Below are 26793 nucleotides of genomic sequence, written 5' to 3' on the forward strand. Positions count from 1 at the left end.
CTTCCTAACATCCAGCCTAAACTGCAAAATTGGTTTAGAATCATAGAATTGTTAGGGTTGGAGGGGACCTAAAGAATCATCCAGTTCCAACTGCCCTGCCATGGGCAGGGACACCTCACACTAGATAAGATTGCCCAGAGCCACATCCAGCCTGGCCTTAAAAACAGGCTTCTATCACCTCCCTGGACAACCTGTGTCTCACCTCATGGGGAAGAACTTCTTCCTAACACCCAATCTGAATCTACCCATTTCTTTTTTTTTTTTTTTCCATTCCTCCTGTCACTCCCTCACACCCTAGCAGTCCCTCACCTGCCCCTTTTTCCCCTCAAACCCAGAGCCCACCTGGGTTCTGTTGGAGTCTCCTCCCACCCCAGGTGTGGCCACTTGGCCTTCCCCACCCACTCCTCTTTTTAACCCCCCCCAGGAAAGACAGGAGCCCTAAGCTGAGCCCATCTGGGCTGAGGATCCTCCTCTCATCTCTGGTGAGTCCCCATGGTGCACACTGGGTGATGGTGGTGGTGACAACAAAGGCCGGGGGGCCTGGTGGCCCCCCGGTTGTTAGGACCAGAGTTGATGACTCCTCCAATATCCTCCACAGGTGCTGGCTGGGCTTCCTTACTGGGGCTGAGCTCCTCTGAGTGGTATCTTGGCTGGTGAGAGTCTTACCCCCAGCTTTGTGATGGGTGCAGGAATGGTGGTGGTGGAGCAGGAGCTGTTTAGCCAGCTGACAAAAATCAAGTGTTCCTTTCAAAACTGTCTAGCCCAGCTTTTCAAACAAATTGCTTTGAAGTGCTTGAAAGGGTTATGTGAGTTTCAGTTGCTTGTATCCATAGAACATATGAATATCGTTAGACAAAGATGAATTTTTACACTGTTAAAAGTTCTTTGACCACTTCTAAACAGCAGCAGTTAATACTGGAACTTGTTAGAATTAGTATCTGGATTGGTTAAAATTTTCCAAGGCACACATTTCTCAGATTCATTTGGCATCCACAGAAAAGCAATGGCAAGGAAGAGCAAGGCAAAGAAAGGGGAGAGAGGAGGAAGGAAGAGAATGAGGCACTTGAGGCATGGTCTTCCAATTTCCATAGGTACCTTTTGAAAACGTGAATTTGCACTGAAATTTATTCTGAATTGGAATATGATACTGTACTCGTGCACATGTGGAGCTGCTAAAGTTAGATAGTGGTTGGACTAAGCTCTAAATGGGCTTTTGCCTCCCGAATTTTCTTCCTACAAGACCTAGCAACATCCTTAAACACCTTTCTTCCAAAGATGGTACACCCTCTTTTTTTCCCCCCTTAGTTCTATTAGAAGTTCATTGCCCACCCAGGCTGGCTGTCTGCCCCGGTGGCTCATCTTCCAGCACATGGGCACAGCCTGTTCCTGCGCCTTCAAGACTTCTTTCTTGAAGTAGGCCCAGCTCTCCTGGACCCCTTTGTTCTTAAGTGCTGTTTCCCAAACTTCTCAGTATGCAATTGATCTATGCAGTATTTTGGGGCAGTTATTTTTATTCTTCATACCCTTGTGTCCTGAAGAGTAAGGGCTAGGTTACAAAATAGAAAAAAAAATAAGGATGTTGACTTGCTGGAACGAGTCCAGAGAAGAGCAACAAAGTTGGTGAGGGGTTTGGAACACAAGCCCTATGAGGAGAGGCTGAGGGAGCTGGGGTTGCTCAGCCTGGAGAAGAGGAGACTCAGGGGTGACCTTATCACTCTCTACAACTACCTGAAGGGAGGTTGTAGACAGGCGGATGATGGTCTCTTCTCCCAGGCAGCCAGTACCAGAACAAGAGGACACAGTCTCAGGCTGCGCCAGGGGAGGTTCAGGTTGGATGTTAGGAAGAAGTTCTATACAGAAAGAGTGATTGCGCTATGGAATGGGCTGCCCAAGGAGGTGGTGGAGTCACCATCATTGGAGGTGTTCAGGAGGAGGCTTGATGGGGTACTTGGTGCCATGGGTTAGTTGTTTAGGTGGGTTGGATTGGTTGATGGGTTGGACACGATGATCTTGAAGGTCTCTTCCAACCTGGTTTGGTTTATTCTAATAAAGGTTTATTCTAAAATGTGTTATTGTAGCTGAAGAGGTGCCTTGGGCACGTAATCATTCAATACAGCAAGCTGGAATTAAAATATGAAAGTATTTCCTCTCTGAATCAGAGAAAGAATTTGCATTTCTTAATGTCTATACAAAGAAAAGGCAATCTTCTCTTGACTTTCACAAAGTGAAATACAGAATGGTCCTACCAACAACGCTGGGAATAGTTTGATGGGGTAGCTCTTTCTCAATAACATGCATTGCAGAATAAAGGACAAATTACAGCAGCCTAAATATTGCAGGTTAGCTCCCACTGGTTCCTCTGATGCAAGTTATGACAAATTAAATACTCAGCTGCTTTCCTTAAATCCCCAGGACGCTGAGGCAATGCTGTACTTTCACCAGAAATGAACTGAACTCTAACCCAGACACACTCAGCTTATAACTCCAAAAGCATGTATTGAATATCTTACTGCGTCCCAGTATCGTAGGTCAAAAATGCAACCGAGTGCTAATTATGCCACTTAATGCAACTGTTTCAAAAGTCTATTTCTAACCTTTTTGATGGTTTCACATTTTTCTTATTCTATTAGCAGCCCATTTTCTACTCCCTTCCCTCCCCCTTTGACATTTCAGAATGAGTAGCAAAGCAGTGCTTTAAGCGTGTATGCATTTCCTCAAGGAAATCAGAGCTCGAGCACGCATGCATGCTGATGAAGCATGCATAAAAATATGTCTGCCTTCGCTTGCATACATGCCAAATTCTGACCTTCCATGTGTTGAACTCTTGCTCCAAAATGCCAATGCATAATTCAAGAGGACTGAAGCAGAATAGTGCTGAGCATAACTTCTGGGTACACAGTTCCCATAGCAAACTACACATACTTGAATGGCATTTCTAAACTGTCTCTGCAGCAGGATATGTTGGTTCCTCAGCATGAGGAGGAAGAAAATTGGTATGCCCAACAGCCAGGGCAGTCTGCATGGGCTGACAGACAAGCATTAAAGACTGTTGTTTTTGGAGACCAGAATAGAATTAACCAGATTGGAAAAGACCTTTGAGATCATAGAGTCCAACCTATTACCCAGCACTATCTAATCAACTAAACCATGGCTCCAAGCTCCCCATCCAGTCTCTTCCTGAACACTTCCAGCCATGGTGACTTCTCAGCAAAAGTGAGAACATTTACCTCCATGTGAATTTTATCTATAAAGGCAAAATAAATGAGAACAGATGACTTTGTGGTCTCAAGGGACTATATGCATGAGAGAAGCATCAGAAGGAATCACCTTTCCCAAGTAAGCCCATCTGGGTGTGTGCTAAACTGGAGACTATAGAAAAGGCTATCAGATTCAGATACTGGCAGGTGGAATGGTAGCTCAGAAAATGTTTTGGTGATAAGCAGGCTTGAATATTGCTTAGGTCTGATCAATTCTAATACGTCTCATTCATTTCTTTCTGTCCCAGCTGCTGGTTACACACTCAAGAGATAGTGTTATGGTGCCAAATACAGTGTTGAATATTACTGGATTTATTTATTTACTTAAGACCAAACATAAATGTTCAAAGGTAAAGGGATTAAGCAATAGAGTCATGTTGTGTCTCATTATATTGTGAAGAAGCGCAGCTGTCCTGCCACAGAAGAATGATGGTTAGGAGTTCAAATGTGTACATTGCTGCTTATGTGTGTCTATTTGTTTTTCCTTTTTACACAGACACAAGCCAGGCTGATGTATAGAAGGAAATGTCTGCAGATCAGTAGCCTGTGACTACTGCTGTGCAAATTCTTCTTTTGCTCTGCTTTGTATTTGTCCTGTTTGGAAGTGTCATGGGAAATATTCCTCACACTTTGTTCCTGTAGGAAAAAAACCACCTACACCTTGCCATAATTATTTGGCTGTGTGCATGCATTCAGATGTTGATGTGTCTCTATTATAGCACAGGTTTACTGGCACTATGGCTACTGGGAGAAGCCTTGCTGTCCCTCAAATTGGGAACTGAATTTGCCTGCTTCCACAGAACCTGGAATTCAATCAGTCATCACTGCCAACTCTGAAGGCTATCACCAAAATGGTGGTGGAAATGATGCAGGACTAATTTGAGGAAATAGCTTACAAAGATATTTTCTTAGATACCATAATGCAAACTGTATGAATTTGCCAAATGCATCTTCTGGAATTACAATAGTATATGTATGGGGGCTTTATTACTTTTGTAATTCACTCTCCAATGTGTAGATTCGGACTGGATGTTAGGAAGAAGTTCCTCAGCATGAGGGTGGTGAGACACTGGATCAGGATGCCCAGGGAGGTAGTAGAGGCCCCATCTCTGGAAGTATTTAAGGCCAGTCTGGATGGGGCTCTGAGCAACTTGATCTAGTGTGAGGTATCCCTGCCCATAGCAGTGGGGTTGGAGCCGGATGATCCTTGAGGTGCTTTCCAACCCTGGCAGTTCTGTGTTGAAAACTTGCATAAAGGACAACCTAGGAGATGCAAAGCAAAATCTTTCTACAGCCCCCAGAATTTACTAAAGATTTAGTGCAACAAAAATTTTTCATACATGTTACTGAATGAAATTGAACCTCATACTTAGTGTCCTATAGCTCATACAGCAAAGACTTTTCAAAGGTACTTGTGTCTTTGATACCTTAAAAAGTTCTCTCAAATTGTTTACTTTAATTTCTCCTAGATCATACAGTCCTTGATACATTATCATACCAAGGCTAATTGGTGCCCTGTAGAGAAAGACCTAAGAGTGTTTATTGATGACCAATGGCATTCTGGCCTGTATAGCATGACAACAGGGCAAGGGAAGTGGTCATCCCCTTGTACCCACTATTGGTCAGGCCACACCTTTAATACTGTGTTCAATTTTGGGATTGTTGCTGTAAGAAAAAAACTGAGGTCCCAGAATGTGTACAGAGTCTGGTGAAGGGTCTGGATAACAAGTTTTATGAGGAGTGTCTGAGGGAACTGGGGTTGTTTTAAGAAAAGGAGGCTGAAGGGAGACCTCATCGCTCTATGGAATTCCCTGAAAGTAGATTGTAGCAAGGTGGGTGTTGGTCTCTTCTCCCTAGTAACAAGTGATAGGATGAGAGGAAATGTCCTTAAGTTGTCCAAGGGAGGTTTAGATTGGATTTTAGAAGAAACTTCTTCACTGAAAGGGTTGTCAAACCCTGAAATAGACTCCCCAGGGAAGTGGTTGAACCACCATCCTTGGAAGCGTTTAAAAGAGGCATAGATGTGATGCTAAGGTGCCTGATTTAGCACCAGACTTGGCAGAGTCTGGCTGGACTCAATGATCTTAAAAGCCTTTTACAAATGAAACCATTATTTGATTTTAGTTTTCTTTTTAATTTTACTTTCATCTTCAATGGAAAAATAGGAAGAACAAGTATGATACGCTCCAGCCTCATTTTGCCACATGCTTAGTACCAGCTACTATATTTGTTTTTACTAAGGATACAGCTGACTGATTTCCTATTTTGAATTAAATGATTTGTTTGTACGTTTAATTTTCTTCAATCTCTTTTCATCAGCAGGAGATTACTGATGAAGCACTAGTTGACCATTAGAAGACAGATAAAATAGAATGACACATCTTCTTTACTGTTGTATTATCTCTGAACCATATTTCTTTTCCACCCTTGCAGGACGGTTCTGTTTACCCTGACCTCTGTCGTTGTGCTTGTCATCACTACTGATTGGATCAGCTGGGACAAGCTGAATCGTGGATTTCTGCCAAGTGATGAGGTCTCCAGAGCGTTCTTGGCTTCTTTCATCTTGGTGTTTGACCTTCTTATTGTCATGCAGGTACACTCCTCTAATGTTTCATTCAAACTGCTGAAGCTGCCTAGTCACTCTGTTTCCTCTAGAGCAAATGGTGTTTAGCAAAGACTACATAAATGTAAATAAATGCTTAGCTGGCAATCACTATTGGTAGGGGCATTTTGTAACACCGTTCTCAGTCACTTTGCAAAAAAGCCTACTGGCCTTTTATTTTGAAAGAAGTTGCTGGTTTCCCTTCTTAGACTACCAGGTAAGAAGTTTTCTGCAAAAAAAAACCCCACCCCAACAAACCAGCAGAAACACAAACACGATCTAGTTGTTTTGTAAATTCAAAGCTTCTCTTCAGATGAAAAAATTAACTTGGCCAAATGAAAGAACTACTTCCGTGTTTCAAACATCTAGAATATTAGATGTACACACATGACAGTATTTTAATAGATGAAAATTACTCTTTGATATTCTTGCACTATCCACTTTCACATGATTTCTTTACTGTGATGACAGGCCCTTGTGCTGTAATGTCTTCTGCCAGCCTGGTTAACTAGGGAGATGATTCCTTGTAGCCTGCCTGACATCTGCTCCTTTGAATTGAGCTGTTAAGAAAAGAAACTGGGTCACAAGTATGTGGCCAAAAGCCTTCATGTAATGCTGCACTCTACCCTTTGCATTTGTCTGTGGTTTGAGGCTCTGTGAATAACTCTCCCAGTGCTCTGCGAAAAATTAGGTCATTTGGGCTGAGGAAAGGAACAGAGCATTGAGGGCCCAAGTGACTTTTGCTGTTAGTCCTAGACAATACTAGACTGTTGTAAGTGAAGTTTAGCAGAGAACTTAAAAACTAACGGGTCAGTCCTTTTCCTCTAATATATTACTGACTTACTCTGCTAGCAAAGATTGCTTCTGAGACACTTAGCTCTTTTTAATAAGCTAGCTATTGCTTGAGTAATTATCATAGAGGTGACACTGTAGTGAAGCTCAAATTTTAGTGCTGCTATACTGGGGCATTAAAGCTGCATCAAGTCTTATAGTTTTAATTTCCAATGTCCACCAGTCTTCAGTACTCACTGCTGTTCATGGTTAGAACATGGAGGATAAGACAGGGACTCCTGTTTTTCTGGTAACATTTCTGGTTCTTTCCTTTTGCTCCCTTTGCATTTTACATTTTGTTTGCTGTTTCAAAAAGTTCATGAGAATGTATAATAAATGATTGTACTTCACAGGGCTGTAATGAAAGCGTGAATGAAAATACACAATATATGAAGCAATACTGACTTTGATATTGCATGCAGGGTAGAGAAATGGTTGTCTTCATACCAAACAATTATTAAATCATCCTTTTGACTTTGAAAAATGAAGTTCCAGTACTTTGACCTTGGAGTTGTTGAACAGAGGGAAGAATTTTGTGTGAAACAGCCTGTAAAAATATTTCATGCTTTCACAACACAAAGCAAGAGGCACTTTTTAATTGCATTTTTGACTGATGTTTGTGTGATGGAATTATTTAAAGTTATTTATTTGGACTGTGCAACTAAGTTGGCATGTTTTATTTTCAGTGTAGTTTTTAGCATCGCTGCAGCGCTGCTGCAATATAGTTGAGTCAGCAAAGTATTAAATCACTAGCAGAAAAACATCAGAATCCTGATCCTGTGACTGAAGTATGCCTTAGAATTACATGTGTCTAGAAATTCTTTCTAGGCATACTGTTTCAAAGCTTTTAAGGTTGGTTTGGTTGGTTTTATTTTGTTTCTTTTGAAACTTCACAGACTTGAGCAACAAACTGGTAAAATTAGAAAGCAAAACAATCAAACAAAAAAAACCCCAAACAACAAACCACTTAGTATTAAGCAATTTCTGTTTGAGACTGATGTTAAAAAAAGAACACAGATGAAGTCTCAACTGATTGTTGAGTGCAGGCATTCTCTGTCTCTCTGAATGGCAGCGTTAATACTGAGAATGTGACTGTTTAGCAACAAAAGAAAACCAGTTGAGTTAGGAAATCCACTTTCAGTGCTGTGAAAAAGAATTGCACGATTTTAAAGGTCAGCTTTCTCTTCATAGTATTATTAGAATTTAGTATTTACCTAAGGCCTGAGAGGCTGTAAAGCATAAGAAAGAAATAAAGGCTTGAGTGGTCCCTGCCTTGACTAGCTACCTCTTTTCAATTAGATATAACCCAGGCAGACACGTGAAACAGGGAACTAAAACAGCTGAATTGTTACACATGAGTGACACTTAAGGGTATGTGCACTTTTTCACCTTTAGTTTTCATCCTTCAACAAACTCTGGTTACCTCCCAGCCTCATTCTCCCAGTATGCAGAGGCTCCTCCAGTCCAAGTGATTCCCTAGATAATCAACAGATGTGTCACAAACAGAGGTGAGAGACAGTATCACAGTATAATTAAGGTTGGGAGAGGCCTCAAGGATCATCGAGTCCAACCTATCAACACAGACCTCATGACTAGACCATGGCACCAACTGCCACGTCCAATCTCCTCTTGAACACCTCAAAGGATGGTGACTCCACCACCTCCCCGGGCAGCCCATTCCAATGATGAACAACTCGCTCGGTGAAGAACTTTCTTCTCACCTCGAGTCTAAACCTCCCCTGGCGCAGCTTGAGACTGTGTCCCCACGTTCTGGTGCTGGTTGCCTGGGAGAAGAGACCAACCCCTTCCTGGCTACAACCACCTTTCAGGTAGTTGTAGAGGGCAATGGGGTCACCCCTGAGCCTCCTCTCCTCCACGTGAAGTGTAGAAGGCAAAGATGTGGAAGTTATGATCATGAACTATTGAGGTAATTCAAGAAAACAGATCATGAAGAAGGTTGCAGGACTGCAACAGGACTGCATGGCTGGCTTCTGGCTCAGGCTGTGTTCCTAAATATTCCACTGACCTCATTGTGACATGTCATGTCTGCCCTCCCTGGAGTGAAAAAAAGGGACCTTTAAATATCTGGTTTAGGTGGCTGCTGTGTATACATCTCCACCTGATTTTAATCACTATCTTTATCTTCAGTGAAGAGATGAAGATATAGTTGGGGTGCTTTTAAACCTCCACAGTAGGATGACATATAGCAGGCCCTGGAGGTGCGCATTTCTTTCCACAGAGGATGAACAGACCCAGTGTGGTGAGCTGACAGGACCCATCCTACACTGATCTCTTAAAAAATAGAGTCTGAAAAGAAACAATCAAATTTGAGCCAAGGCAGGTGAGCATTATTTCATTTTAAAGGGTATGTGCTTGCCTATAGTAAGAAATCAAAAATCCTGCAAGTTTATCATTTTTACACAGTGTGGAAGTGATGATGTGTCACAATGGGTTTAATTTTGCCTACCCTGATAATTGTGATGGCAGCCACTGCTGTATGTAGGCATCATCACATTTTTAGCCTTAGTTTCAGTCTGAGTGTGTCGTAGGGTTGGAAGGGTAAGGCCAAAAAGCCTCCTCCCTTCCCCCTGTAAAGTAAAGGGAAAGAAAGTTGAAAAGGGGAAAAAAAACTCACAGCTGAATTAGCAAAGCAATGGATGCTGTATATTTACAAAGCAATACAGGATATGCAGGGGAATATACAAGATTTACAATATATACAGAAATATATAACAAAGTAGCACAGAAATGAGAGTTCCCCCTTCTGCTGAGGGGGTTCCCCACCTCTGTTCCCCCTTCTCTCCCCCTTTCCCCAGAGAGGGTTAGAAAGAGAAAGAAGAGAAAAAAGTTAGAAGCAGTTATGTGTTAACTGGAAAGCAGTTAATACAGGCCTTGCAGTTTATCAGTTTCAAGGTCAAGCCTTGGCCAAAAGCCCAGAACGCTGTGAGCTGCAAAGCCACCGAAGGAGGAAAGAAAGACTGACTGCAAAAGTGCAGGAATTCCCAGGAAACTCTGCACTCCCAGTTCAGAAGGTGCTTCCTCCCAATCTACCAATGAAATTAGTTTAGATCCTTCTTTTAATTTACAAACATCTGACCACCATATTCCCTTTCTTAAGGGGACAGCCTCAAATGGTCACAGAGTGCAAGACCACACAGATTAAATCTGGATATGCAGTAATGCTTTTTGAATTCTCTACTATTTTAGTGAAAATTCACATATATTTAGTTCTCTTTCTCAGAAAGGCTGTTAACTTGTTAACTACAGGAGTAAATATGAAATTATAATCCCCCAATACCTTTATTTTAGCCAGTAGACAAGAACTCGTGCATTAGCCTTTTGGTTTTGGTGGTTTCGTGGGTTTTTTGCTTGCTTGTTTGTTTCTTCTGTTTTTGTGTCATGTTCTTAGAGGCTTTGGTCATGGGTAAGGAGCCTGTGATGGGTGGATTATAAAACCTCATGTGTCCAGGGAGATGAATTGTTTCATCTCTCTAGTATCTTTTGTGAGAGTCTATAGTTTTCTACAGACTTCTTAAAGACTGTGAACTGTTTCAGTATTACTGTAGTTACATGCTGCAGCTGCCTTTCTGAGCACTTTGCAAGTCCCATGCTATAAATTCTTGCGACTCTTAAGACTTATTGCAACATCTTATCTGACAGTACAATCAGATACAATATCCAAGTGCTTTAAAAGCTACCTGAAAATACTATTTGATTCCAAAAGGAGAATTTATTCTTCAATAAACTGATAGAAATTCTGTAATAGCTGAGTGGAACAAACAGAAGCCAGGAAGCATTTGTCTGTAAGATTCTTTGATAAAGCTCTTATGTGAATCTTTAACCAAACTATCAAAATAGAATGGACCAGGCTGGAAAAGACCTCAAAGATCATAAAGTCCAAGCTATCACCCAACCCAACTAAACCATGGCAAAAAGCACCTCATCCAGTCTCTTCTGAAATACCTCCAGTGATGGTGACTCCACCACCTTGCTGGGCAGCCCATTCCAATGGCAAATCACTCTTTCTATGAAGAACTTCTTTCTAACATCCAGCCTAAACCTCCCCTGGCGCAGCCTGAGGCTGTATCCTCTTGTTCTGGTGCTGGTTGCCTGGGAGAAGAGACCAAACCCCACCTGGCTACAGCCTCCTTCAGGTAGCTGTAGAGAGCAATAAGATCTCCTCTGAGCCTCCTCTTTTCCAGGCTAAGCAACCCTAGCTCCCTCAGTCTCTCCTCATAGGGCTTCTGCTCCAAACCCCTCACCAGCTTTGCTGCGCTTCTCCGGACACGTTCCAGCAACTCAACATCCTTCCTAAACTGAAGCCCAGAACTGGACACAGGACTCAAGGTGTGGCCTAACCATTGCTGAGTACAGGGACACAATGACTTCCCTGTTCATGCTGGCCTCACTATTTCTGGTGCAGGCCAGGATGCCATCGGCATTCTTGGCCACCTGGGCACACTGCTGACTCATGTTCAGCCTACTATCAACCAGTACTCCCAGGTCCCTTTCTGCCTGGCTGCTCTCCAGCCACTCTGATCCCAGCCTTTAGCACAGCATAGGGTTGTTGTGACCAAAGTGCAGCACCTGGCACTTGGACTTGTTGAATGCCATCATGTTGGACTCTGCCCATCTGTCCAGCCTGTCACGACCCTTCTGCAGAGCTCTCTCACCCTCTAACATATCAACACCTGATCCCAACTTGGTGTCATCTGTGAATTTACTGATAATGGACTCAATCCCCTCATCCAGATTATTGATAAAGATATTAAAGAGCATGGGGCTCAGCACTGATCCCTGGGTGACACCACCCTAGGATGGATCCCATCCAGTCCCATGGACTTGTGGGGATCCAAGTGGCTAAGGAGGTCTCTAACTACTTCCTCCTGGATCATAGGGGAACTATACTGCTTCCTGACTCCATCTGCCAGCTCAGGAGGCCAGTTGTCAGGAAGACAACCTATCCTGCTATTAAAATTTGAGGTTAAGTACCTCTGCTTTTCCTCATCTTTTGTTACGATGTTCCCCTCTGTGTCCACCAAGTAGTGGCCATTAATATATTTGTAGAAGGATTTTTGTTGTTGTCCTTCACAGCAGTGGCCAATCTAAGCTCTAAATGAGTTTTTGCCTCTCTAATTTTTTTCCTGCATGATCTAGCAACATCCTTAAACATTCCATGGCTTACCTCACCTTTCTTCCAAAGATGATAGACCCATTAACATCTGATGGGGAATACTCTTGTAAATAAGGATAATTTTGTCCTTGAAACAAATGAAGGTTAAACAGAGTCAGGTGGTTAACAGTATTCCTTATGACTATTGCTGGATCTCTGCTTATGTAGGATTAGGAGATCTAGTGTGAGAATGATCTAGTGTGAGGTGTCCCTGCCCATGGCAGAGGAGGTTGGAACTAGATGATCTTTGAGGTCACAGTATAACTTAGGTTGGAAAGGACCTCGAGGATCGTCAAGTCCAACCTATCAACACAGACCTCATGACTAGACCATGACACCAAGTGCCGCATCCAATCTCCTCTTGAACGCCTCCAGAGACGATGACTCAACCATCTCCCTGGGCAGCCCGTTCCAATGACGAATGACTCGGTGAAGAACTTCCTCCTCACCTCGAGTCTAAACCTCCCCTGGCACAGCTTGAGACTGTGTCCCCTTGTTCTGGTGCTGGTTGCCTGGGAGAAGAGACCATCCCTTTCCCAGCCACAACCACCCCTCAGGTAGTTGCAGAGGGCAATGAAGTCACCCCTGAGCCTCCTCTTCTCCAGGTCCCTTCCAACCCTAACAATTTTATGATTCTATGATAAGTAGACAGATTTATTATTTATTTAATAAATAACAACAACTTTTCAAATAATTTTCATGCTGTTCTTTGTATGCAAATTGCTTTAATATGTAACTGTAGATCATTCCTTGCTACTGCAGTTGAAAATCAACATATTTAATGGGTGGCCTATCAGTTTGGGGTTTGTTTTGGTTGGTTGGTTGGATTGTTTTGTTTTCTGCAGAATGCTTGGCCTTCTGAATTTGGTAGCATTTTAATAAGAACATAGAAGGTTAACAAATTGAAGCAAAACTCTGTTTAGACTTGCCTGTGGTGTTTTTTTTTCTTCTATTTTTCTGTATTTCCTGGGGGGGGGGGAGGAAACCAACAAACAAACCCAAAACAGCAGTTAACTACTTTGTAATGTTCTATATGTTTTGTATATGTCATGGTTAAACAGCAACATGGCAATGTTATCAGCAAAAGGGAACAGACTCTGGCCTTGTTGACAAATACACTTTATTTTCAGTTTTACACTGATGGAGAGGCTGTTTTGATTAGTATCTGGGATGATGTGTGAGCATACTAAAAAACACCACTCAGAAGATATATCAAGAAGATATAATTTACTTGAATAGTTGAAGTAAATGATAGGGTAGAAATACCAATATTTATTTTTTTTTCCCCACACAAAGTGGGTAAATACTGGAGGTTTAGAGGTTTGGGGGGGGGGGTTGTTAGGAAATCTACTCAACTTTGCAAATGCAGTTTGATTTTTTTTAGACTGGATTTACACTCACTAATTTGATAAAATTGGTTTACACATATACAAATGAGGAGAATCCTGGTTTACACTTTAAGCAGGATACACAGTAGATTACCTTTGAAAAGATAAGCAAGAAATGATTGTTCATAGGCAAAGTATAATATATACATTCTACAGCTACCTGAAGGGAATTTGTAGTAAGGTGGAGGTCAATATCTTCTCCCAGGCAACTTTTGACAAGATGAGAGGGCATGGCCTGAAGCTGTGCCGGGGGAGGTTTAGGTTGGATGTTAGGAAGCAATTCCTCATGGAAAGGGTAATTGGAGACTGGAATGGACTGCCCAGGGAGGCAGTGGAGTCACCATCCCTGGAGGTGTTTAAGGAAAGATTGGGTATGGCACTTAGTGACGTGGTCTAGTTGATGTGGTGGTATTAGGTCATACACTGGACTTGATATCAGAGGTTTATTCCAGCCTTAACAATTCTGTGATTCTCTGATTTGTCATTGCTGTCAGAGCAGATCCCTTCAGCTGCACACTTGATTGAAAAGTGGTATTGAATGTGTTTATTTCCTGACAAGCAACAGTAAAAAGTACCAATGTGTAGTTTGTTGCTGAGGAAAGTTTCCAAACTTTGAACGAAAGTTTCCTAAAAACCTGCTGTTCAGCACAACTTCTGAAGAAGGAAGCACTTCAGTGTCAAGGTACTTTCCATCCTACCATTGCTGGGTTTTGTGACATTTAAAAATACAATAATAAAATACAAGTCAAAACCTGTGAGGAACATCTGTGTTTGTGAAGCTAGAAAACAACTTTTGTATCATCTCTGACATCCAGGATTTCTGGATGTAAGTGGTCACTGTGGTTTTCTATTCACGTAAGGGAACATAGCCATAAGGGCTGGTGCCCAGTGATGGGTTTTTCAGAGGAGTCAGGACAGATTGGAGTTCACCTTTAATAAAACAGACAGCAGATTTAGCTCCATTACTGGTGTCCCCAGCTATTGCCATATGGCAAGGTTTTACAGGGAGCAACCACGTACCCTGGACTACTTTTCAAATGTTCTGTGGAGTGTATCATTCCATTCTTCTCTAGCAGATTTTAGACATGCCTGTCAAACAGCATTACAAGAATGGGTAAGCATTTTGAACACATGCTTGTACTGAGCTAACTGTGCAGTGTTTGCCAAAGAACCCTACTGTGAGGTTTTGCTCTGTGGTAGTGTACTTTCCAGGGCATGTGGATCTCTGAAGGAGAAAGGGACAAGTTCAAGTGAGGTAACTTTGGGAGAAATCTTTCTGTAGCAAGTAATAGGTTTTCCTTCCTGTAAAGTCTCTCATGTAGGAAACACATTCTGCTCTTCCTTTGTCCTTTCTACATCTTCATCCATCTCTGTATTGTTTCTTAGTAGCACAGATGTTAAACATTCAAAAACAATTCTGAAAAATAACTATGAATTAGAAGGTCTAGAGGGGAACAACACTTGATTTACAGCTTTGCTGTATTTCTGCTTGCTATGGATTCAAGTGACAGACCTGATTACATTCCTAAACACTGTTTAACCAACAAAAAGGCATTTCTTTCTGGTGGGTCAGACACAGACTTTCTTGTCTATCCTAGAATTGTTCCTTTTCTTGAATGTACCTCTGCAGCTGGTACTCATGGATTTATTTCTGCGTTGAACTTCTCAGTCCCAAAGTGCTATGTTTTATTTCCCTGAGAGTCACGGGTTTGAGGAGTTAAGTCTGCTTTCTATTTGGAACAGATAACAGTAGCTTTTCTGAGCTCTTCTTCTGTTTGTCCTATTAGATACCTATTTTCTGTTAGCTTTTCTGTATCTTCTGACTTTGCTATCAAGGGAGTGGGTTATTTACTGGCTATTGTGTAATGAGAAGGACACATTAGTGTGGTCCCAGAAACGGCCCATTTGACAGCTCAGGAATAAGCAGCTAGAAATGGAGTCAGCATCCCACAGACTGAAACACGAAATGCCCATGTCCTGCTCCTGGGAGAAAAGTATGGCGCTGAGAAATGAGTGTGTGAACTCTCCACACCTCCTTCACATTGTTGTTTTCTGTGGGCAAGGCAAATAAAATGGAAAATGCCTATACTTACAGATCAGAGAATAAAGTAATGCATTAGAAATTCCCTGCTTTTCTTTTGCAGGGAAACACTTCTCAGTTTGAATCGAGGTGTAGGTAACACTTGTGTAAAAGGGTAGTGAGGAGGGGGGAGTACAGCATTGTTTTGTTGCAGAAGTTTTTGTTGGAATATTTTCAAGATCCAGCTGGATGTGTAAATTCCTTTTAAAAATCCTTGAAACATTCCTTTGCCCCCTTACCAGAATCCACAATAGTTTATTACTTCAACTCTTGCAGTCATTTTGGAACTAAGAAAATGATAGCAAAATAATTTTCTCTTGAGAAAGGGTGGGTGTATTTTGTCCCTTATTGCACATTATTTACCCTACCTTTTTTAATGAGCTATCTGGTTTATATTGCAGTGTTTTCATTCTGTGCTTGTCTAGTTTGATAAGCAGCACCATCATTTTATGCTGTGGACTCTGTCAAACAAGACATATGAAGAACAGTATTTTTAAGTACATTTTGTCCTTTACACTGTTTGCAGGTGGTTGAATCTTGGATGCATTATACTTATCTCGGACATGATAGATTCAATCCAGGGTTTGCTTCAACTGCTATAACTTGGTATATTTGTGCTGACCTGAATCCTATTGTGCCGATTTATAATGGCTGAGGGCTGGGCCCCCTTTTTTAGCTCTGTGATTCAGTTCCTCATTTGCTGAAAAGGAACAACTATAGTTCTTTTCTTTTGCTAGTTGTCTGATTGTCTGCTTAGCCCCTAAGGTGCTCAGAGAAGGATGCTGTCTGAGTTGGTACAGCTTCTATCATAATCAGGCACCAGTCCCAGCTGGGGCCTCTAGACTCTCAGATGACTACACACAAAATGAATTAGCTGAAAAAGCTTCTCATTTGTCACAGTCGTCCCCTTTTACCTTGACAATGGGTACGTGCCGTACATGTGACACTGAGGTCCTTATTTTGCAGCACAGGTATTGCCTGACATAATGAAGCAGTTCTCTAAAAGCAGACCTGGCATTTTCACACACTTCCACCTGCAATCACCAGCCCCACTGCACAAAACCCATGGAGTTCTAGGAGCAAGACAAGATGGAAAGTGTTTCCAAGTCTTTCACAGGACTATTTTCATCTTTAGATGCTAAGGGAGTCTTCTTACAGATTCTGCTATAAGCAGTGTGCTTTGTTGTTGTGGGCTGTAAGTGTGATGAGTCTTGCATTAAGATTATGTTGCAATGATATGTGTTGGTATAGCAGTAATGGTGACATTCAGATAATTTCATCCCTCTGCAGCAATGCTCTGGAGTATGTTATTTGATTGTAGATAGCAGCTTTGTAATAAGCATTGTTAAACAAGTTTGTATCTAAAAATGAAAATCCTGAGATGAGATTGATCTGGTTCTGCTGTTTTCTAAGTGATAGAATTGCATGCAGTTTGTAAATGCAACCATGTGAGCTAAAAAAACCTCAGCTTATCATCACTATATAGTGTTGCCATGTAAACATGAGGAAAATAATTTTCACTGTGAGGGTGGAACAGGCTGCAACAGGCTGCCCAGGGGATTGTGAAGTCTCTTTCTCTGGAGATATTCCAGACCCATCTGGATGTGTTCCAGTGTGATCTGGTATAGGTGATCCTGCTCTGGGTTGGACTAGATGATCTTTCAAGGTTCCTTCCATCCTCTAACATTCTGTGTGATTCTCTGATAAGGCAGATATCCATACCTTGTATTTTGCTATTTACAGGACTTAATGACATAAGGTCATACCTGGGCGTACAGACATACTGAGTTCAAGTAAGAAGGAGTAAAACCAGCCTGGTTGCTGTTGCTGTTAATTGAACCTTAGAGGGACACAGAAGTAGAAATATGACTGAAGTTATTGGGCTGACTGTGTTATTTCTGCAGAGTAGATTGGATGGGTAGGACTGAAGACTTGTAGGACTGCAGACTGTTATGTCTAACAACCTCAACCCCAACCCCAACAACAACAACATCAATCCTAATCCTAATCTCAATCCTAATCCTAATCTCAATCCTAATCCTAATCTCAGTCCTAATCCTAATCTCAATCCTAATCCTAATCTCAATCCTAATCCTAATCTCAATCCTAATCCTAATCTCAATCCTAATCCTAATCTCAATCCTAATCCTAATCTCAATCCTAATCCTAATCTCAATCCTAATCCTAATCTCAATCCTAATCCTAATCTCAATCCTAATCCTAATCTCAATCCTAATCCTAATCTCAATCCTAATCCTAATCTCAATCCTAATCCTAATCTCAATCCTAATCCTAATCTCAATCCTAATCCTAATCTCAATCCTAATCTCAATCCTAATCTCAATCCTAATCTCAATCCTAATCTCAATCCTAATCCTAATCTCAATCCTAATCCTAATCTCAATCCCAATCCTAATCTCAATCCTAATCTCAATCCCAATCCTAATCTCAATCCTAATCTCAATCCCTCCCAATCCCCCCCCGTCTCAATCCCTCCCAATCCCCCCCCGTCTCAATCCCCTCCCAATCCCCCCCCCGTCTCAATCCCCTCCCAATCCCCCCCCCGTCTCAATCCCTCCCAATCCCCTCCCCGTCTCAATCCCTCCCAATCCCCCCCCTCCCCGTCTCAATCCCTCCCAATCGCCCCTCCCCCGTCTCAATCCCTCCCAATCCCCCCCCCTCCCCGTCTCAATCCCTCCCAATCCCCCCCCCCTCCCCGTCTCAATCCCTCCCAATCCCCCCCCCCTCCCCGTCTCAATCCCTCCCAATCCCCCCCCCCCGTCTCAATCCCTCCCAATCCCCCCCCCGTCTCAATCCCTCCCAATCCCTCCCCCCCCGTCTCAATCCCTCCCAATCCCTCCCCCCCCCGTCTCAATCCCTCCCAATCCCTCCCCCCCCGTCTCAATCCCTCCCAATCCCTCCCCCCCCCGGTCTCAATCCCTCCCAATCCCTCCCCCCCCCGTCTCAATCCCCTCCCAATCCCTCCCCCCCCCGTCTCAATCCCTCCCAATCCTCCCCCCCCGTCTCAATCCCTCCCAATCCCTCCCCCCCCCGTCTCAATCCCTCCCAATCCCTCCCCTCCCCGTCTCAATCCCTCCCAATCGCCCCCTCCCCGTCTCAATCCCTCCCAATCCCCCCCCCTCCCCGTCTCAATCCTCCAATCCCCCCCCTCCCCGTCTCAATCCCTCCCAATCCCCCCCCCCCTCCCCGTCTCAATCCCTCCCAATCCCCCCCCCCCGTCTCAATCCCTCCCAACCTCCCCCCCCCCGTCTCAATCCCTCCCAATCCCTCCCCCCCCCTCCCCCCCGTCCCCCCCCCACCCCCCTCCACCCATCCCCTCCCAATCCCTCCCCCCCGTCCCTCCAATCCCTCCCAATCCCCTCCCCCCCCCGTCTCCACTCCCCTCCAATCCCTCCCCCCCCCCGTCTCAATCCCTCCCAATCCCTCCCCCCCCCGTCTCAATCCCTCCCAATCCCTCCCCCCCCGTCTCAATCCCTCCCAATCCCTCCCCCCCCGTCTCAATCCCCTCCCAATCCCTCCCCCCCCGTCTCAATCCCTCCCAATCCCTCCCCCCCCCGTCTCAATCCCTCCCAATCCCTCCCCCCCCGTCTCAATCCCTCCCAATCCCTCCCCCCCCGTCTCAATCCCTCCCAATCCCTCCCCCCCCGTCTCAATCCCTCCCAATCCCTCCCCCCCCGTCTCAATCCCTCCCAATCCCTCCCCCCCCGTCTCAATCCCTCCCAATCCCTCCCCCCCCCGTCTCAATCCCTCCCAATCCCTCCCCCCCCCGTCTCAATCCCTCCCAATCCCTCCCCCCCCCGTCTCAATCCCTCCCCAATCCCTCCCCCCCCGTCTCAATCCCTCCCAATCCCTCCCCCCCCGTCTCAATCCCTCCCAATCCCTCCCCCCTCCCGTCTCCAATCCCTCCCAATCCCTCCCCCTCCCCGTCTCAATCCCTCCCAATCTCCCCCCCTCCCCCGTCTCAATCCCTCCCAATCCCTCCCCTCCCCGTCTCAATCCCTCCCAATCTCCCCCCCTCCCCGTCTCAATCCCTCCCAATCTCCCCCCCCCCCGTCTCAATCCCTCCCAATCTCCCCCCCCCCCGTCTCAATCCCTCCCAATCTCCCCCCCCCGTCTCAATCCCTCCCAATCTCCCCCCCCCGTCTCAATCCCTCCCAATCTCCCCCCCCCCCCGTCTCAATCCCTCCCAATCTCCCCCCCCCGTCTCAATCCCTCCCAATCTCCCCCCCCCGTCTCTATCCCTCCCAATCTCCCCCCCCGTCTCAATCCCTCCCAATCTCCCCCCCCGTCTCAATCCCTCCCAATCTCCCCCCCCCGTCTCAATCCCTCCCAATCTCCCCCGCCCCGTCTCAATCCCTCCCAATCTCCCCCCCCCCGTCTCAATCCCTCCCAATCTCCCCCCCCCGTCTCAATCCCTCCCACATCTCCCCCCCCCGTCTCAATCCCTCCCAATCCTCCCCCCCCCGTCTCAATCCCTCCCAATCTCCCCCCCCCCCCGTCTCAATCCCTCCCAATCTCCCCCCCCCCTCTCAATCCCTCCCAATCTCCCCCCCCCCGTCTCAATCCCTCCCAATCTCTCCCCCCCCCCCGTCTCAATCCCTCCCAATCTCCCCCCCCCCCGTCTCAATCCCTCCCAATCTCCCCCCCCCCGTCTCAATCCCTCCCAATCTCCCCCCCCCCGTCTCAATCCCTCCCAATCTCCCCCCCCCCGTCTCAATCCCTCCCAATCTCCCCCCCCCCGTCTCAATCCCTCCCAATCTCCCCCCCCCGCTCTCAATCCCCTCCCAATCTCCCCCCACCCCCGTCTCAATCCCCTCCCAATCTCCCCCCCCCCCGTCTCAATCCCTCCCAATCTCCCCCCCCCGTCTCAATCCCTCCCAATCTCCCCCCCCGTCTCAATCCCTCCCAATCTCCCCCCCCCCGTCTCAATCCCTCCCAATCTCCCCCCCCCGTCTCAATCCCTCCCAATCTCCCCCCCCCCGTCTCAATCCCTCCCAATCTCCCCCCCCCGTCTCAATCCCTCCCAATCTCCCCCCCCCGTCTCAATCCCTCCCAATCTCCCCCCCCCGTCTCAATCCCTCCCAATCTCCCCCCCCCCGTCTCAATCCCTCCCAATCTCCCCCCCCCGTCTCAATCCCTCCCAATCTCCCCCCCCCGTCTCAATCCCTCCCAATCTCCCCCCCCCCCGTCTCAATCCCTCCCAATCCTCCCCCCCCCGTCTCAATCCCTCCCAATCTCCCCCCCCCGTCTCAATCCCTCCCAATCTCCCCCCCCCGTCTCAATCCCTCCCAATCTCCCCCCCCCCCGTCTCAATCCCTCCCAATCTCCCCCCCCCCGTCTCAATCCCTCCCAATCTCCCCCCCCCCGTCTCAATCCCTCCCAATCTCCCCCCCCCCCGTCTCAATCCCTCCCAATCTCCCCCCCCCGTCTCAATCCCTCCCAATCTCCCCCCCTCCCGTCTCAATCCCTCCCAATCCCCCCCCCCTCGTCAATCCCTCCCAATCCCCCCCCCTCCCCGCTCTCAATCCCTCCCAATCCCCCCCCCTCCCCCTCTCAATCCCTCCCAATCCCCCCCCTCCCCCTCTCAATCCCTCCCAATCCCCCCCCTCCCCCTCTCAATCCCTCCCAATCCCCCCCCTCCCCCCTCTCAATCCCTCCCAATCCCCCCCCTCCCCCTCTCAATCCCTCCCAATCCCCCCCCCCCGTCTCAATCCCCTCCCAATCCCCCCCCCCGTCTCAATCCCTCCCAATCCCCCCCCCCCGTCTCAATCCCTCCCAATCCCCCCCCCCGTCTCAATCCCTCCCAATCACCCCCCCCCCTGTCTCAATCCCTCCCAATCCCCCCCCCCGTCTCAATCCCTCCCAATCCCCCCCCCCTGTCTCCAATCCCTCCCAATCCCCCCCCCTCCCCCGTCTCAATCCCTCCCAATCCCCCCCCTCCCCGTCTCAATCCCCTCCCAATCCCCCCCCCCCCGTCTCAATCCCTCCCAATCCCCCCCCCCCGTCTCAATCCCTCCCAATCTCCCCCCCTCCCCGTCTCAATCCCTCCCTCCCCTTTATGATTATCTTAATAATAAGACACGCTTGCTTTTATTGCCTTTAAGTTCTTCTAACATGCCATAACACAAGGTTTCTTTTCTCGGTGTTACAAAAAGGATATGCACAGTTAATCACCAAGGGTCTTGAGGTACTGAGTGCATTAGGTATTTTTGCATCTGTTAGAATCAGGCTTTATTGAACCTTTCAGTTACTCATTTAATCTTGTGTGAATATAGGAGGGGAAGTACTCCTTAGTGCTTGCAGTGATCTGAAAGTGTAGTTGCAATGGTTTCTGATTCTGAACTAACATTGAATTAACTGTATTGTGCTTGGTGTCTTGTCCCTGTAGGTCATAGGTGTTATGTAAATTTCGCCTTAAGTCAATCTGGCTTCTAGTCTCGTACAGGCCAGAAGGAAAGACGTTTCTCTTTTCTGGAATCTGACCATATTTTCCTGCCTGTTCTTTAATGCTCATTAGAGAAAGGAGATTCCTCACATAATACTAGATCTGATGGGTAAACTGGGGACTAGCATTGCATGACACACTGTGAATCTCTTTCCCGCTGGAGCAGCAAAGCAACTAAATCAACTTGACTACAGAGTCCCCCAAGTAGTCTCACAGCAGTGTGCTGCAGCTGACTTTGGGCTATACTATGTCTCAGCTGATCCCTAAATAATTAACCTCTTCTCCATCTCTTCTTAGTACATAGATGGTGTTGCAATATTATTTCTCATTAAGATTCCTTAGAGCCCTGCATAAGCCAGCAGGTGCTGTAGGAGTATTAACACATTGTCGCTATTGTGGAAATGGTAACAACAGGGACAAAAATCTTTGTCCACTGAGCTGGGAAAGAGCATGTTTTTTCACCTCTCTCCCCAACACTTGTTCAATTGGTACAGTAGCAGTAATGCTAAACTTGTCTTGATACCTCTGGTGCCAGAAGGACTCAGCCTCAGGTAATATGCGAGTACAACTGGCCCCATATGCCTTCATCTCCCACTTCATTAGCAGGGAAGGCAGCCATAGGCATGGAGGGGAACATCCAGTATCAAAAAACGCACAGTGGAGCTGTGTGGACTTCTGAATTTGGTTACACAGGGCACCAAATCCATTTCTCCCTGGATGAAGATAAGCAAATTAAAGAAACACATTCAGGTCTGGCTCTGAGCAAGGCAGTTCATGTCCCGAAGCAGCAGGTTGCTGGGGACACTTTTAGCACTGACGAAGGCTGTAAGGGAGAAAGGGGCCCAGACCTCACAGCTGTGGCTGCAGCTCTATGCATTAATTACATCATACAGTAATCCAGAAGGCTGCACTTCAGCCTTTTTGGCTTGTACTGGTCATTTGGGGATGTGATTTTATTTCCTCTTTCAGGAGGGATACATTGCAGCTCTTCCTTTCGTACAAAACCAGCTTTGATTTCACTCTCCATCGGTTCTCAGTGAGCTATGCTATGATGTGTTTTCCCACATCAGGTCCCACAGAAGGAATTAAATGATGGAAATTTGTGGCTAGGTAATCCGTTTTATCACCTGTAGATGAAAATGAGAAAACAGTCTACATCTCTTTCTAATGTATCTTGCTATGGATTTAAGGGTTTAATCCTATAATCCGTCTTGGATGGCTCTTTGCTTTTAGTTTGTCTCAGTTTGGGCTTGACAAGATACAATGTGCAGCACAAACAATTTCATTCCACTTCAGAACTGTGTGCCCACAGTGGAGAAGGAAACAATCCTCAACATCAGTGATCTCATGTTCAGCACATGAGCTCTTTTGGAGTAGGTGGCAGAAAAGCAGCGATTAAATAATCTGCTTTATCAGGCAGACAGAGTTACAGGAAGCCATCTTGAGTCTGTAAGTATACTTTTGATGGCCCTGGTTTGGTCCAGTTTCTGCAGACTGTATGTCAGAAGAGACTACTTAGACTATCCAGACTGTGCCCTGTGACCCTGAAGGCAGCCTGCTTGGTGCTACATCAGCCACCTGGGGCTGATGCCTCCCAGGTGAGTGCTGCAGCATATTCTCTTGGCTGCAAGTTGGCACTTTTGTCCTGACCTTAAGTTGCAAAGCAGCAGCTACATCTTCTGAATGAATGCCAAGTACCCTTGGGGATGTTTCTGGCATCTGGGCCAAACAATTACTGCACTAGTCTAAATTATACAAATTCCTACTATTCCTCAAGGTCAGGCTGCAAAGATTTGCATATCTGGACAAAGTGTTCCAAATAAAAGGTATGAGAGGGGAAAAAATGCATCACACAAGCAAGCCTACCATCAGAAATGAGCAGATGATGATTTAAGCAACACAAATACAATTACACTCATAAAATGGTGTTAAAAATGAGGAAATGATACTGAAGCTGCAGAGTCATGCATTCAGAAGTGAGAAGATGCCAGAATTAAAGCCACTGGTATAAACTTTTCACCTCTATTGTGTGTGTGCATTATGATACAATCTTTAATTTTCTATTCACATCCCATTTTCCTACAGGACCTCTGTCTCACTTACTTCTCTGGATGAATGGTGGTCACTTAATGAGAAGCTCTTCAATATTTTGGTTTACCCTTTTTGTGCAGCATGTGGCCCCAGGCCTTCCTTCCTTACTGCACACTATTGAAACCTCAGTGTGAAGATGAAATCATTCATTTCCTCATAGGCTCTTTTGTGACACTTAGTTCCTAAGGGCTTTTCAAGCATTAATATATTTATCTTCACAATAGCCTTCAAAATAGAAGTATTACTGTCCATTATTGTCCATATTTTATGCTGAGGGTCCCCAGTTTGAGATGACTGAGGACATTACTATGGAAATTTGTATTATCACCTGTCTTTTAGCTGAGTGGTTACCTAATTGAGGGAGGAGGGTCTAGCATATTATTTCATTGACAGCAGACAGAGCCACTTATTTACTTGATGGAATCTGATATATTACTGTACCCACAGCCCTATTTTTCCTTGTAGAATTCAAAGGGTGGTTAAAGCAAGTTTTTTGCTTGCTTTTAGTGATAGCTATAACTGTGTCATATGTTCAGCTCTGTAAAAAAAGACTGGTTAATTTTTACACTACACCAAAAGGAGTACAGGGCAGTCCTATCTAGGTAGTGCTATGCACTACAGGACTCTTGCTATCCTTATGGATATTTTGTCAGCCTTTCCTCTTCACCCCAGGGACCATTACGTTCTGGCTGTCGATGATTTCAATACCAGATGTGGGTGCTTGTCACTTGAACAAATCTAAACTTAGGTGAGATGTGGAGACAACCACACAGAAAGAAAGAGAAAGATGAAGGGGAACAACAACAAAACAAAAAAGCAAAGGCAGGCAATGTATCACTGCTTGGGAATTCTTTGGTTTCAGAAATTCACTTAGTATCTCACTGATGTATCATGGAAGAGTTGGCCAAATTCAGTTCTTCACAGAATCACAGAATAGAATAAATCAGGTTGGAAGAGACCTTCAAGATCATTGCATCCAACCTATCAACTAATCCAACCCACCTAATCACCTAAACCATGCAGCCAAGCAACCTATCAAGTCTCCTCCTGAACACCTCCAATGATGGTGACTCCACCACCTCCCCAGGCAGCCAATTCCAATGGGCAATCACTCTCTCTGTGTAGAACTTCTTCCTAACACTCAGCCTAATCCTCCCCTGCTGCAGCCTGAGACTGTGTCCTCTTGTTCTGGTACTGGTTGCCTGGGAGAAGAGACCAACATCTGCCTGTCTACAACCTCCCTTCAGGTAGTTGTAGAGAGCAATAAGGTCACTCCTGAGTCTTCTCTTCTCCAGGCTAAGCAACCCCAGCTCCCTCAGTCTCTCCTCACAGGGCTTGTGCTCCAAATCCCTCACCAGCTTCATTGCCCTTCTCTGGGTATGTTCTAGCAACTCAATGTCCTTCCTAAACTGAGGGGCCCAGAACTGGACACAGTATTTAAGGTGTGTCCTAACCAGTGCAGCGTACTGGGGGAGAATCACCTCCCTGCTCCTGCTGGCCACACTGTTCCTGATGCAGGCCAGGATGCCATTGGCCCTCTTGGCTGCCTGGGCACACTGCAGGCTCATGTTCAGCCTACCATCGACCAGTAAATCAACCAGGTTGGAAGAGACTTTGAAGATCATCAAGTCCAACCAATCACCCAACCCTAACTAATCAACTGGACCATGGCACTAAGTGCTTCATCCAGTCTTTTCTTAAACAACTCCAGGGACATCAACCCCCCCACCTGTCTTGAGCAGCCCATTCCAATGGGCAATCTCTCTTTCTGTGAAGAACTTCTTTCTAAGATCCTGGCAGCAGTGACCCCCATAACAAGAAGTGTTTCCTCATCTGCTGCTGTCTTAATGCCCTTTTCCCCACACACCTCCCAGCTTGTCCAGCAGATGCAGAGTGCAGGAGAAGTACAGGGGTCTCTGTCACTATACATTCCCACTTCACAATCACGAACTAGATCCCGTTTAATGAAAAAGGTTTGTGTCCTCTGCGACACACACTGTGTGATCGTGTAACAGGTCATCTTAGCCTGACATCTCCTAGTGGATGAGTCTTCACCATTGAAACCTCTGGGCAGTACCCTTACTGCAGGACTTTCTGTGTGTATATATTCTTTAGTATGTATGAAAAGACAGCAACCTCAAAATCAAAAGTCTGACCTGTGAATCCCATGTGTCTTATCAGGGTACTGGAACTGTTAGCTCCCCTGCACAGATGTTTGCCATGTGAGCTACCTGCTAAGAGCAGAACGGTTTTTTTTTCTTCCTTTCCAGTAAGCCCCTTGCAAAGGAAAAGGAGAGAAGACTTCACATCTGCTTGTTCACAGCAGAGGGTGGGGATAATTTGAGACATGGTGACTAATCCAAACACCAGACCAAAAGAGGTAGTGACACTCTCTGACCATTTCCCCAAACTTGCCTTTTTCCTTTCTATCACTGCCAAACTGTTTCTTCTTGTCTATCTTTCTGCATCCATCCTGTGTCCCCCTGGTTTTGTGACACTTTTCTTACTTTGATTCAATTTCAGTCTCATTTCTTTTTTCCATATCCAGTGAATCCTAATGATCCTCCCAGCGCCCGGTGTCCAAATCAAAATCTCACCTTTTCTTCCTTTCTTTTATGCCCAGATCAATCCCTTTTTCATAGACAGCCAGTCCCAACCTCCTGGTTCCATCCCCACTGTTCTAACTTCATCCTCTGGCCCTAATTCATGTCTTTCCTCTCCTCCCACTCCTTTTGTGTAGCTTTTCCAATTTTGCTATCAAACCTTTCTCTCTCTGCTTTCATTCCCCTTCACAGCATGGCCCGAGTGGACACAGTCTTCTGTGTGGCTGTGGCTATGCCAAACCTTCTGTTTAGCCTTGTAGAGAGGGCTGGCAGGGAGGGAGGAGCACAGGGCTTGGGCCACC

At 45.6% G+C, this 26793-nt stretch overlaps 1 protein-coding gene across 2 annotated transcripts in view; it reads left to right on the forward strand.

The window, feature by feature from the left end:
- The window catches only part of TMEM117 (transmembrane protein 117), a 304918-nt gene that overhangs the window by 230505 nt on the left and 47620 nt on the right, over window positions 1–26793 (forward strand). For both annotated transcript variants that reach the window (XM_068170301.1, XM_068170303.1), the window contains exon 6: window positions 5691–5850. In XM_068170301.1, the coding sequence (XP_068026402.1) occupies window positions 5691–5850 (160 nt within the window). The remainder of the gene's footprint in view (window positions 1–5690; window positions 5851–26793) is intronic.

This window comes from Melanerpes formicivorus, unplaced genomic scaffold, assembly GCF_026170545.1.
Source record: "Melanerpes formicivorus ecotype bairdi unplaced genomic scaffold, bMelFor1.0.p_v2 SCAF_3, whole genome shotgun sequence".
NCBI lineage: Eukaryota > Metazoa > Chordata > Aves > Piciformes > Picidae > Melanerpes > Melanerpes formicivorus.